Here is a 14836-nt window from a genome sequence, read left to right as displayed (position 1 = left end):
TGCCACATAAAGCCAGAAATATTGTGGTAGTTATAGGACACTGCAAGTTATTATTCTAAGTTATTTGATATATTATTTAATTAATAATACTCAGTATATTATTACCAATAGTATAAACATGTAAGATTAAGAGCCATCAACAATCCACAGCAAAAAAACGAAAGCCCAAGTAAGTACTTTAATGTTTTTCATGTATTCTTTACTGATATAACAAGTAAATAAAATTTAAGAACAAGAAACTCTAAGTAAAATTAAATAGTAATAAGAAAAATTTTCCTAAAACATACGTACAAGAAGCTCAGAGTAACTTGGGTAATGTTATTTGACAGCACATGAGCCATGTTTCTCAAGTGAGTTACAGCCTATAATGGCACAAATACTCGTTAGACATGTTTCAAAGAGCAACAAGACAATAAAATTTAAGTATAAAGAAATACTTTTAAGTTAGAATTTCATCATGTCATACTTAATTTTTTTTTGTAGTTACAATATCAGTCGAATTGACCAACCTTGTGTAGAGTTACAGAAAATAAAATTATAAAGGATGTTCTTGAGATTATTCAAATGAAATTTGAATTTGAGATAAAGAAAAGTATTTTTAATCTTAACATGAAAATTAATTTGCACTTGGACTGCTAAAAAAAGGATTGACATGTTTAAACTTTTTTTTTTTAGTTTCTTAATAATACTTCACTAAAACTTCAGATTCTTTTGTATGTTAGAGACTTATAATGTTTACTGAAAGTCTGGCAAATTTGTAAGATATACACACTGTATTAAAAGTATCAAAACTATAACTAGAAATGAGTACAAAGTGGCCAAGCAGTTATTCAATTCACCTGATCACATGTACAGAGAATTAAAGGAAATGTTCTATTATACTTTCCTGTTACAAAGTTACTGTAGGTCTATTACCGTCATATTTTATACTTTACATATGATGTTAATGCATTAAAATCCTGTGTAGATATTTATCACAATTACTATTAATTTCACAATGAAACTATTAATAAAGAATGTTTACTTTTTTAAACTGCAATTTGTTTTAATTTACTCCACAAATATTCTTTCCACACACAAACCTCATTCCTGAACCTTTATCCATGTTTACATAATGAACTATATTATTTATTCAACTTTGTTTTAAGAAATAACAACTTTTGACTTTATTTAGTACCCATAAACAGCAACTAAAATCACAAAAAGTAGTCTGATGCAACAGCAAACCTACACGTATTTGCACATTAGTTAGAGCTATAGGATAACTTACACTCAACAAATTATACCTATATATAACTGAGGTTATGATTAAGAATCCATATTATAATGGATATAACAAAAATTACATACTTACCCTAACTTCATGAATTACAAGAAAAATACATTAACAGATGTCCTTTTATATTTATTCTGCCAAATACACATGATTATGATTTTTTTAAATAAAGATACAGTTTCTAGTTTCTTATAGTGAACCAGATAAAATGTCATCTTACTCAAGATAAACATGTCTTTAAACAGTACTAAGGGTTGTTGCCTTTCTAAATCCAACTTTTTTCAGTGAATACAGTTTAGTATATGGAACATATTGCATCTTCTTATCACTAAATGATACCAGTATTTCAATAAGATTCAATACAACATACAATATTCAATACCCTATGTTCTTTGTAAATGTTACATTCAGATTTAAATTTTCAACATTTTACTGCAGGTTCACAGGGCCATGATTTTTTTTTCAATAGTTTTATTACTGCTATACAGTTTCACAAATCTTGCTACACAGCCTACCTATCAGGTGGTATTGTTGGAATAGATACCACTGGAACTGCTGTTCGATTCTCAGCCAGTATCTTCCTTGCCTTTCTCATCTTTTCTCTTGATTTGGCCCTGGCTTTGGCCTTTTTAACACTATCTATTTTTCCACTGCCTTCATCATTATCCTAAATTAAAACATTTACAGGTAAAATTACTAACAACTTTTAACTTAAATGATTTCTTTCTGTAGAATAAACATACTGAGATAAGCTTCCAACCTGCACTATAAATATTTTGATAACATTAAAACTGTCAGTAGCAATAACTTATACTATCAGAAAACAGTAACACTTACCCCAAAAAATGAATTAAAGTAAAAGCACTGAATTATGAATTCCTTATTTTATTTACCATATTACTATCAAATGAATTTCATGGTTTACTTTTCTTGCACATGTTGTACATGAGTCAACACTTAATTAAGTAAGAAATGTCTAAAATACTTCTAAAAATTTACTAAAAAACATAGTTGAATAAATAATACAGAAAATAAAAACACAAAAACAGTTTATTGAAAATTACCTTAAAATGATTAAATTAATTACTGTACACACTGTTTAGAATTTGAAATTGTAGAGCCTGTTAGTTGGCTTTAATTTTACCCCAAATATTCTATGAGTAAAATAATATGGACACATTTTGGATACTTAGAGGAAAAATATACTATCATACAATAAACATCTGTAATTATTACATCACATGTGCTATTCAACAACGATGCAATTATGAATGTAAAGTTCTTGAATAAATATGCAAGTCTGTAATTACAAGATAACTTGTATAAAGGTACATGCATATAAACAAAATTTATTCAGAACTGTTGTAACAAGTTCCAAGATGTAGGAAAAAAAAAAAAGTAAAACAATAACTTACACAAAACATTAAAAACACCATCTAGATATTAAACTCAATTTTACCACCAACTAATGTGAATTCAATAAGTTATTTATTCTTTATATAAAATTATCTGAATAGCAAACAAAGGAGCAACTTTACATCAGAAACAGAAAACATTTCCCTTCAAATTTATTTTACCTATAAATATGTGCATCCATGGAACAAACAGAAAACTGTTTCTAATGTAAACCACAGTACCATTTTTAATTTAATCAGACAACACAAAGGAAATTACTCTACAAAGTTATTACATAAAGATAAACTAGTTAAATTTGATTAGCTCATAAACATAAAACAACTAACTGTCTATCTCAACTTATGTTAGCAAATACACATACAAGCAAATATGAAGAAACAATAATTATAAAATTAAAACATGTAATAGATAAGACTCATACACCTGCAAGCTTAGTACTTCAAGAAAGAAGAAATCACACAAAACTTCTCATCCTGGCTGTACTATATCTACCTGTTATAATAATTATTTCAGTACAATGCAAGCTAGAAACCTACCACTTGCACTTGTTGCTTACAGTTGAGCATAATATTAGTGTGTACAGGGTATGCATAGGTTACAAAATTATCAAACCTATACACTACTCACTTTTTAACCCTTAAACAGTAGGAATGTTGTAGGTAGCAGCATCAATTAATGATAACTGCTGTTTAAAGGCTAATATAGGTATTTCATTTATTGATTTTTGTTTTTTACTGTATATTATAATCAAGAACATGTACAACCCTCTTGTATTTAACTTACTATAAACTAACAACTTTCAGCAAGTAGTACCAATTATCATTCTACAAGCAACAACATATAAAAAATCCCCATTATAAAGGCAATCATATTTTATAAAAAATTTGCAAGCACAAGACAAAAAAATACAAAAACTGACATTAAAACAAGCTCAATTTGTTTTTCTATTTAATGTTTTAACCTTCCTGTAAAGCCAGGCATCTGAAGCACTATATCATAATTTTTGCTTTCATACTTTTTGCCCAATTTTGTCAAAAAAAACAACAAAAAACAAAACTCTAGAAAGATGAGTAATGCATTATATCTAAAACATATTTAACTCTCAAAATAATGCAGTATGTTTGATATTTTATTCATTATTCAGAAAAGCTTGAAAACAAATGTGATGACAGTGCATCACTTAACAGTCTTCCAGAGTGTCATGTTAACTTATGAAGACCCCATTATAAAACACACACTAAACATACACCTTTTCATTTTTATCCATCATAATTTTTTAAAATAGAGTATTTCTATTTATGAACTGTTGTGTTTAAACTGATGAATACATGAGCTTATGCACAGTATAAATAATTGAAAAACTTGTATGTACACATCCTATTCCACCATGGTAGAGATACCAAGCTTTAGAATTTGGTGCAGTTTGTAAGCACACCATTATTTACATCCACCATCATGTTAGCAATGATACATTGATGATGCTTCAGTATGCAAACAATAGTTCGCCATTCTACTTGTTACCAACACGACCTGTTCATTGTAATACAAGTTATCCACAATTCCAAAAGCAGAAGAGCCTTTCTGCATACAAGTGTATTTTGCCAAATTGTGTTCTTAACAGGGAAGTACTGAGTACAACCAATATGAGGGCACTGTTTTAATGACAGTTCACAGACAATTTATTTTAGCTGCTTGCAACTTTTGATTATTTTTTTTATGTAAGAATCTCACAGGAACAGACTGAAAAGATCACTTCTTATGTAAATTTTTCAATTAACTTGCCTTGAAAACTAGTTATATAAATATCATAACTTTCTGAAGATTAAATTTTGTCCAGAGACTGGTGTCTTTGTTTTCACCAACTTAACAAATTGTTAGTTGCTCACATTCCTTGTTAAAATGAATAAATTCATTATACAAATCTGAAACTGCCACGTTAATAAATTTCTTTTGTCAGCTGTTTTGTCACATTTCTCCAATCACGAGCTTACCTTTACTGTATGGACTTTTTTTTTTTTTAATAGAAAATAGTTGCAATGCCACGGAAACCAGAAAGTGAATGGCATGCACACTGTTTGTCTGGTCTTGCTTTGTGTGTAGAGTACAGGCTGGTGCATGTTACATAAAAAAAAAAACCCACTAAGACAAATGAAAACTACTGCTTTTGATTTCAAACTTAAAGAAAATGTTTCTTCTCAGAAGAATGAAAGCCCTTCTGCAATAAAATACCAACACTAAATCATACTGAGGAATCCACAGAGGAATAAGTCTTCCTCCAAACAAAGAGATGTCACAGAAAGACCACCAAAAGCTACAGAAATATCAGTTATTGTAAATCTGGTTTAGAGTTACTTTAAGTACAAGAGACCAAAAGTTATACACTTTAAAATCTGTAACTGATATCATGATTGTATCAAACAATGCATTTGTCAAATGTTTCAAAATGACCAGAACCTGGTTCTCAATACACATAAAAATGTTAACGGCCATATATTAGAAAAGATTATATCAGTAGAAATATTTATGAGTGATGTCAAAAAACTGTCACAAAGAATCACAAGCTTTTTAACTGCTCAGATGAGAACAGCAACACTTATGTCTAAAGCATAATAACCTGACTGAACATTTTCTTCATTAGTTTATGTACGGGTGAGCTTGTACACATAAATCAACCAGTTGAGAATGTTAACAGGAAATACTTATAAACATTGTTTGTCTCTTGAAAAAGTCTAATTTCAGCTTCTAAACAAAAATAGGGAAACATGCATCCTTAAAAAAGCACCCCTAGTTTTATTTTTATATTTCACATTAAATTATATAGATGTTAAATAATGTTTATTTCTCCAGTAATTTCAGCTTGCCAATGGAGCAGAAACAAGATTTATTCATCAGCAACCAAACATATTCAGGAAGGCAGAGATATCTGGCTGATATTTGCTAAGACAGAATGAGTTATGTTAAGGAAAAACCCTTAACTGGTAGTAAGGGTGGAAAGTTTGGGAAAGCTGTCAATAAAAAAAAATTCCCTTTGTGCAAAATCATAACTTCTAAAACATCAAAGCTATGTTGTGTGCCAATGCTGAAGTCAAAGTGGTAAAATGGAAACAATTTTTGATGTTCTTGTGCATTTACTGCAAAATCTTGATGCTTCAATGAACAAGATCTCTGGCTTGGAGGTATATAGAAGAAACACTATGTCACACAGACTGGGTCAAATCTGTATAAGGCTTAAGGAAAACAATCCTAACAATCATACATATTTGGTATGTAAATTTTCATTGGGTTGCAGATAAAATTTCCATTAAGAAATCTGTGTAAGAAGGTATAACTAGAATTTTTTTTACAGCTAATTCTGCACAAAGGTACAACAAAATTAGAGAATTTATCAAAATAATGAATTTTCATGTTCAAAGATTTAAAAAATCCTTAACTGAATAGCACAAATTTTCAAACAATATCATTTTGCTAGTTATATAAAAAAATAACAGTTGGAAAAAAAGAATGAATCTTTACACAATTCTGTCTATTATAATAATATTTAGTTCAACAAATATTACACATTACTGTCTGGTACAAGTTTTTGTTGCAGTACAACAAATTCTACTTGAACTTGTTTCTTTTCTTATCTGTGTTTGATAAAACATAGCTTTTCATTCTTAGCAATATGGTTAACGTAACCCATGCTGTGCACATCTTTGATATGGCAGTAAGTTCACAATGTTAAAAAAAAAAAGACAAATCAGAAACAGAATGTATCAAACTATCATTCAAACAAAATCAAAACTTAGCATTTACTATGAAGAATAAATATAGATTTTAGACACTGTATAATGTACATTTTATATTACGAAAAACAACTTAGAAATGAACAGAGAGTATTACTGAAATCAAAAAATTCAATGCAAAGAAGTATAGGCTTAATTTTCTGTGAAAACTGAATATCACATAGACCAAACAAAGTTAATGTTTCAGGTTTAGCTTACAAACTGCTTACAATTTTAAGATTTTACCAAAAATATTTAAGTAGTACAAAAAATAATGTAATTCTTTACTTTTTTTTATCTTTGTGTCTATGTTTGCCTTGTACACTGCTAATATATTAAGTACTTATTTACTTACCATGGACTTGATGCCCTAATGTCAAGGATTTTATTTGATAGAGTAAATAATGCAGTAAAATTTGATGAAATCTTAGATACATCAGAAGATTTTCATTAACATTGTTAGTAGTACTGAGTAAAATGAGTAAATATTTTTATAGTTTAAAGAAAAAGCTGATAAATATACACAAATGAGTTGATAATATATGCATGAATGAGCTTGGGTAAATGCATTTTGAAATTTTTTTTGGTTCACTGCTCTAGAACAATTTTTTTTTATAAAAAAGGTCCAAATAATTTCAACATCAGTAACTAATGATTACAGAACACTATTACACTAAAAAGTATATTCTATACTTCTTCAAAAGTATAGAATATACAGGAATACTATTAACTACATTTGCTATTTCTAATACATAAAAAGATATTCTTGCTAATGCAACCACAATTATTACAAGTACAACATAAATTGCAGTTCAGTACCATAAAAACATATCCACGTCAAAATTATATATACAAGTTATAAAGTTGGTTTTATCATACCTTCTCAGAATCAGTAGGAGCATGAACATCACAATATGCTGTTTTTTTAACATTGTATGTTGGCCCATTGTTTCCTGTTTCTTTCACGGCTTCCATCCTCATATATAACCCAGCTTGTTGAGCACAGGTCACATGAAAAGCTACAAAAAGCCACTGAATTATTGCTAAACTAATCATACTAGAATCATATAAATAAGTTAACTTTACACATAGAAATTTGGAACTTGTTTCTCTAAAAATCAAGAATACTTAGAACAGAAACTACCTATAAAAAAATTAATCTTTAGTTTCCCTTACTTCAGAATCTCTGCAGAGTCACACAAAAGTTCCAAGCAAAGCTTTAAAAAAAATATCAACATTTGCTACAACTTAAACAGTTGTACGCAATCTCATGTTAAAAATAAAGTACTAAAAAGAGTAAAGTAAGTTTCCCAAGTTCATAACTTTTTTTAACAAAACTTGAAGGTACTATTGAAAAAAATTACTGAATACTAAAACTGGAGTTGAACTACTATTTTAACAACCTTTTAGAAACTTTCACTGCAAAACAAAAAAAAATTCTATACATAAACTGTTATATGCACATATTCAGAAACCGAGTAAACTGACTGTTTTAATTTTGTTAGTACATAATACAATTAGTAGTTAAAAGATGTTTAAAACATACCTGTATAACAGTTAGATTTATGGCACTGTATACAAGCTCCAACTCCTCTTTGTTTGCAGATGTAACATGTTAACTTCCACCTTGCTGGAGGGATGTTTTCTATGCTGTCTATAGGTTCAAGAAACACTGTGTTAGCAAAACACACCTCAGGAACCCAAAGTGCACAAACCACATGAGCCCACTGGCTTGTGTCTGTTTGTTTGAAGGCACCACCTTTATTAGGACACAAAACACAATCAACAGCTCGAGATGGAGATTGGAGACACCTACGACATAACCACTGACCTTCTGGAATGTATGGAACCCCATAGCACTCCTAAATCCAGAAAAAATAGGAATCTTCATTTAAAAAAATTTAAGTCCAAGCTATTTCAACAACAGTATTGCAAAAAGTTAGGTTCAGTGAAGAAAATACAATATTTCAGTGAATACATATTTATACATACATATATACACACACACACACAATTTTATACAAATATTATCTCTTATGGGTCAAATTAAAGTAACTAATTTAAGGCTAAATATGTAACAGTACTTAGGTTCAACATACTTTGGTTATATGTATATTGAAAAAAATCCTATGATACCATCATAACCTATTCTTTCAACTTTTACCTGATGTACTGCAAGATTGCACATGTCACAAAACAAAATGGCATTTGAATTCTGACATTCTCCATCATTACATATACAACACACTGCATCTTCATCAATTGGGGGTCCAAGGTCTTTCCCTGAGGACTGGCTTTGGAAATATGATTCTTTTTCCAATCTGTCCATCAGTAGTTCAAAGGTGTCAGGTGATACATCTTTCAGTTCTTCTTGAGAACGTATGTAGTTCATCAGCTCCAACCAAGCACAATCCTAATGATGCATATAAAATTAATATCATCATGAAAATAAGTTTGACTGAAATTTAACATGCTGGTCTCCTGACATTGCCAGAATTCCACAAAAATCACAACTACAACAGTTAAAGTTTCAAATGAAGTTAGGTTCATCCATACTAGTTAAATTATCAATTAAAATTCTTATTAACATTTTTGGCACTGATCCCTTTTCAAGTTTTCAAGTTACTAGCCTGAAGTAAATATACAGCAAGTTTACAGTTAGAATTACAATAGACTATCTAGTAGAAAAATCTAACATACTGAAAAATCCAGAGGTTTAACTGCTTTTTCCCAAAACCTTAATAATTCATAGATGTAAAGAGAGCTATATTAATACACAAGATGACATCTTGTTGTTACAGAACTTTACAAGGAATAAGCATCAACATACAGGTAAAGAACACAATCTTGTGGAAAATTCTGTATTGATTCACACATACACAAATTTTTGTGTGACATTTTACCACTGCAATTACGTAGAACTTAATGTACGTAATTTTTTTAAATGAGAAAAACAAAATTAACAATGATTTTCTTGTATCAATTTCTGAAAAAAAATAAAACAAACCAATTAATTTTAACCCTTTGTTAAAATTTTATTTCTGTACCTAAAACATGTAACATACAATAGAAAATTAAACAAAGCTCAACCTTTGCTTTTCATATTTATTTTAATCACCTATCCAGTACCTAATTTCTCAGTAATTATTTAGGTTTAATATTTCAAAAAATGTTTAGACCTTTTTTTCTTTAATAATTCTGGAGGGATTCACCAACCTTTTCTCATCTTCTTTACTTTTTAATGTGAGAGAACTAAGTGTTTCAGTGTTTGAATACCAAAACTGTACAGTGTTACAACTTTCAGTCATCTCAAACTAATCCATTCCCTGTACACTCAGGAATAAACACCGTTCTCAAAGTACTAATTGTTATTTTTTTTACAGTACTTTACAAAATATAACTTTTCATAACATAGTAAACCTACTTCTTCATCCATGTCATATTCAACTTCCTCATCAAGCTCATCTGCAGACTTTTCAATAAATCTGTAATATGAAGTTGGCCTTGGTGGAGCATCAGGAGGATTGTAAGAAGGTATTATTCTGTAAGAAGGCTCGGGAAGTTTAGTTTCTTCTGAACCAGCATTTTTGTTAATTTTAGGGCTACTATTATCCATGGCTTTACTATTTTTATTGAAGTTTTTCTCAGATGAATTAACAACATTGTTTAATTTTTCCACTTTTTTTTCAGGGTCTAATTCTTCATCGACAATAACAACATCCAAAGGTTCATTAATATCAAGTCTAAAAGTCTGACCATTAACTTCAACCTCTACTAAACGTTGAGCCTCAGCATACGTGAGACCTTCCCGAGTTATTGCATTTTGAAATGGTGGAGGGGAAGGGGATCCCTGGTACTGTTTACTGTTCCACCTTAATTTCTTTTTATTTCCTTTTTTTGAATAATGATAGTATGCTTGTGGGCTGTTATTGTCAGGGTTCTCATGATCAAATCTGTACAAATGAAACTGAATTCCACTAAAACTTCGATAAATCCTCCTACAGTCTGGCACTGGGCATTCATATGGAGGTTTAGTGGCTCGCAAATTCTGGCAGAAGGTTTTCACGTCAAAGTTTAGTTTCATTTTTTCTTCCTTAAATGCAGAAAAATTCCACTTCATTTAATAGGTATAAAAGTCAATCCACATAATATTTCTTCCCTGAAATAAAGTTCATATCTGTAGCTGAACAGAAAATAATACAACATACATCAAGGATCTTGTAACAAATTTCTTACATCACAAGTCGTAATATATACAATCTTAATAAATTAACAAGAACATTCTTTTTTTACATTCAAACTACTCATTTTAAATGAATTATAAAACATTAAGCTATTAAAACATTATTCATCAAATGAGCACAAACTTGTATCACTTTCACAACTAAACATCCATTTATTACCAAAATTAGACTCCAGTAAATACAAACAATTTACATACAAAGTGCAAGTTATAACTACTTCACTATAGTATACATAACAGAAAACAATTTTTCAAAAAATCTTGTAGCTTGCAACTTATTTAAACTGTCTTAGTTTTCAGCCCTGTAGTGTCTTGCAAATATTTTAATTTTCAAATTACATATATTTTAGACTCACCTCAGCTCATTACTGAACACGTTCGATATCTTAACAATGATCTATCAGCTCATTCAAATGTTAGTGAAAGTAGTAATGTTTAGCAAGCTAACTGGTGGTCTCTCTTTTTAAAAAAAAAAAAAACAAGTATCAATACCAGAAATTATATTTAATTTTTACCATATCCTTCTAAAATTTCAGTGTGTTTCCTCTCATAAATTCTACCTGGAAATTATGTTCTACCAATCGTGTCTCAACTTTTGTGGAAAATAATTAAGTATGGTGTAGTATGTTAGCATGTCACTACCAAATATTATACTGGCAAGTTTATTCCAGAAAAATCAAAGACACTGTAAATGTCTTGCATCATGCAAAAGTTAGTTCAACCACAGAGTACAAGGTTTCTATATATATATATGTGTGTGTAAAAAATACACACACCTAAGTCCTAGAGTTACAAATTTTTGTTTTTTTGTTGTTGTTTTTTTTGGGAAGGGGGGCACCAAAAAGCCACAGTGATGCAAATCTTGTTTACCAGCCATACAGCATCTTGTATGTGTCTGTTTTCAGATCTCTTCCATTTTTATACATACATTAAAGACAATTCAATGTATTTCATCTCAAACACACGCAGACTAGAACTTACTCCCTGATTATTTGGAGATTTTGTTACTTCATCTAACTTAATTGTTTAAGTCTATCAGCTTTTCATTTTCAAGCAAACTTGGAAGTATATTAAAGTATGACATTCAATTCATGTAAGTGTTTCAGTTTAAGAAAAAGCCATAATCAGAGCAGGTCAATAAACTATTAAGATCAATTACATCATTTAATACTCTGTACAATAATCAACTAATCAAAATTATGACTAAATTAATCAATATCACAAGACAATCAACTTGAGAAAACTACAATTTCTGGCTATTACATTATTTTTAACAATTTCAGTAAATCATAATACCATTATGATTTTTTATTCTTTGCAATTAATTCAAAACTGTTCAGCACAATTTCATACAACAACAAAAGTGTAACACCTAATCAAAATTAGCATTTCCAATTAATCCAACTACCATAGTAATTAAAACATTTGCCATTATTAACTTTTGTTAGTGTAAAGTCTGTTTTTGTATGCAACTCACAAATATGAGGTTGTTAGGACTTGTGGCCTACAGATATGTCAGGTACATAATTAATCACAGCAATGCTTGTTGTTGTTTACACTATGTCTAAACAACAGTGCTATTTGACCTCTGAGCACTTACAACTTTCATATATTTATTTATTACAAGCTATTATTGTTACCGGTTATTTAAAGCTTAAATTAATTTTGTGACATGATCAGAATTAGTTAACACATTTTGCAATACTAGTTATTTTAACTCTTGTGTAAGATGCTTCAACAAAAACAAATTATATTAACTTAATATTCTTTATTCACTCATGATGACACTGATCACTGAATACGTTGCTTATAGCTGTCAGAATCTATTGGAAAAGGACACATGACAATTTTAAATATTTAGCATCCTATTTACATGAATAGGATTTTTATTCAGTTAGAACTAGTTCTAGCTAGATATGAAGCACTGAGAATAGAAAACAAAAACCTGGTTGTCATCATGTGCCACTTAAGCACTGCCTAGTTACCTTAGTACAGTAGAGTTCAAGTTCTTTGATTTATTGCTTTTTCAGTACATGTATATTTCCACAGTTTCTTCAACTTTGTACTCTAAAATGTAGAAAACCATTTTAGTACGTTCTTCTGTCCATATCAAAAAGTTCTTGCTTAAAAGCTTACGTTTCATATTATTGTAAATTTGTTAATTAGTTTTTAACTTACTCACTATGATGATGGAATTATTCTGAAATATCAGTAGTTAAAGGTTTTTTTGTAAATAATATAGTCTTTGTTTTTATAGGTCCATTACTGATTTATTTTCATTGAATAATTTATTATGTATCAGCTTGGTATATTTTCATGTAAATAACTTAATTAAAAAGATATCTATCACATTAAAGAAAGAATATCTAAAAACAAGCTGAATATAGCATGATCAGTCTCATGAGAGCAGTCAATGAGCCCCACAGTTAATCAGTTAACAAGTTCCACCATCAGACATTTATAGTAGCAATAAGATAGGTAGGTAGGTATTCAATATTTATTGCCACAAAGCTATCTGTGCCAGACAAGATGTGGTACAGTACAGGTATAGGGCAATAAAGGTAAAAAGTAAAATATGTAAAATTAGGAACTGCCAGGAAGACTGAAGCAAGAAGTACACCCTTGCTGTCAGTCACCTGAAGTTGGCATTTCTAGTCCTGGGTTCAGTTCAAAAGAAAAATGAAAACTAAAATGTGTAAAATTAAGACTTACCAGGAAAACTGAAGCAACAAGATCAAAATGGCAGTCAGTCACCTAAAGTTGGCCTTTCCAGTCCTGGGTTCAAGTCAAAATAAAAATTGAAATAAGCAAAAGAAATCGTGTTAAAACACTATATAGTCCAATAAAAAACCTTAAGTGTAAATGACCAATGGCTCTTGAAAATGTAAAAACATGAGTGAGATGGGCAGTATCACCTATAACATGGACCAAAGTCAAGGGCAAACGTGCCTTACAAATATCTTTAAAATGGTGTCGTCGTTCTAGGTTGTAACGACGGCATGATAATAAAATGTGAATGATTGTAATTTGAGTGCCACATAGACCACACATTGGTGCAGCAGTACCAGATAAAAGGAAGTGGTGGGTTAAAAAACTGTGACCAATGCGTAGCTTTGCCAAAACAACCTCCTCTCTTCGATTCTTTAGAGAAGCAAGAGGGCCAAAGACCTAAAGAAGGTTTGATTTGAAAAAGCTTGTTATTGTGTTGCTCATTCCAGATTGCCTACCATCTGGTGTACAATCTGGATTTGAGAACTGGACCATAGTCCATGTATGGAATGGGTATTGGAATGATAGATCCAGAACATACAGACTTTGCTGCTCTGTCGGCCAGCTCATTCCCACAAATACCAACATGACCTGGTATTCAAAAGAATTGGACGGAGACAGATGAGAGAGAAAGATGGGCCACTTTGTTTTCGATTTTGATGAAAAGAGGGTGGTGACTAACATGGAATGATTCCAGGGCCGATAAACAGCTGAGTGAGTCAGTATATATTGTACACTTTGTATATTGCATTATTTCAATATGATTTAGGGCAAGATAGATGGCATACAATTCAGCAGTGAAAACAGAAACTGTAGGGGGAAGTCTTGTGTGCCACAATCAAATTGTCACAAACCTTGGCTGAGCCCACTGAGTCACTTGACTTGGAACCACCTGTATATATTAGGAATGGATGGATCATATGAAAGATGTTCAGCAAAGAAATAGCAATATTTCCGATTGGGTGTATCTGCTTTCCTCAGATGACTCAAAGATAGATTACAATTGGGGACAGTAATTTGCCATGATGAAATAGGCTGATATGAAGAAACTGCAATGTTATTTAAGGATAAATTCAAATCTTCTAATTGTGCCTGGATACGGAGTCTAAAAGAAACAATGGCAGATTGTCTGTTGGTTGGTCGGTTTAGTGTTTTATGTCACAAAGCAGCTAGGCTATCTGCGCCAAACGTCCCATAAAAAGGTAAAAATAAAGTAAATGTAATAAAATTCATAAAAGGAAATGAAGGTAAAACAAAACAGCATTGAAAAACAGAAAAAGCATAAAACCGATGTTGACATCTAGTCTACAATGTTAAGAGAGAAAGCAGAGTAAGAGAAGTTGAAAAGGACTTTCTGTAGCATAATGG

At 30.5% G+C, this 14836-nt stretch overlaps 1 protein-coding gene across 23 annotated transcripts in view; it reads right to left on the bottom strand.

The window, feature by feature from the left end:
* The window catches only part of LOC143222085 (peregrin-like), a 58272-nt gene that overhangs the window by 19009 nt on the left and 24427 nt on the right, over positions 1-14836 (bottom strand). For 6 of the 23 annotated variants that reach the window (XM_076447997.1, XM_076447979.1, XM_076448002.1 and 3 more), the window contains 5 exons: positions 9881-10615; positions 8621-8869; positions 8003-8318; positions 7336-7475; positions 1792-1943 (listed from right to left, as the gene is read on the bottom strand). In XM_076447997.1, the coding sequence (XP_076304112.1) occupies positions 1792-1943; positions 7336-7475; positions 8003-8318; positions 8621-8869; positions 9881-10576 (1553 nt within the window). In that variant the 5' untranslated portion in view covers positions 10577-10615. Of the gene's footprint in view, positions 1-1791; positions 1944-7335; positions 7476-8002; positions 8319-8620; positions 8870-9880; positions 10640-12684; positions 12767-13411; positions 13475-14836 lie in introns of those variants that run through there. The other 17 variants (XM_076447987.1, XM_076447999.1, XM_076448003.1 and 14 more) reach the window with 6 other exon arrangements.

The sequence above is a fragment of the Tachypleus tridentatus genome, chromosome 8 (genome assembly GCF_004210375.1).
Source record: "Tachypleus tridentatus isolate NWPU-2018 chromosome 8, ASM421037v1, whole genome shotgun sequence".
NCBI classification, from domain to species: domain Eukaryota; kingdom Metazoa; phylum Arthropoda; class Merostomata; order Xiphosura; family Limulidae; genus Tachypleus; species Tachypleus tridentatus.
This window is presented reverse-complemented; position numbering and strand designations above follow the sequence as displayed.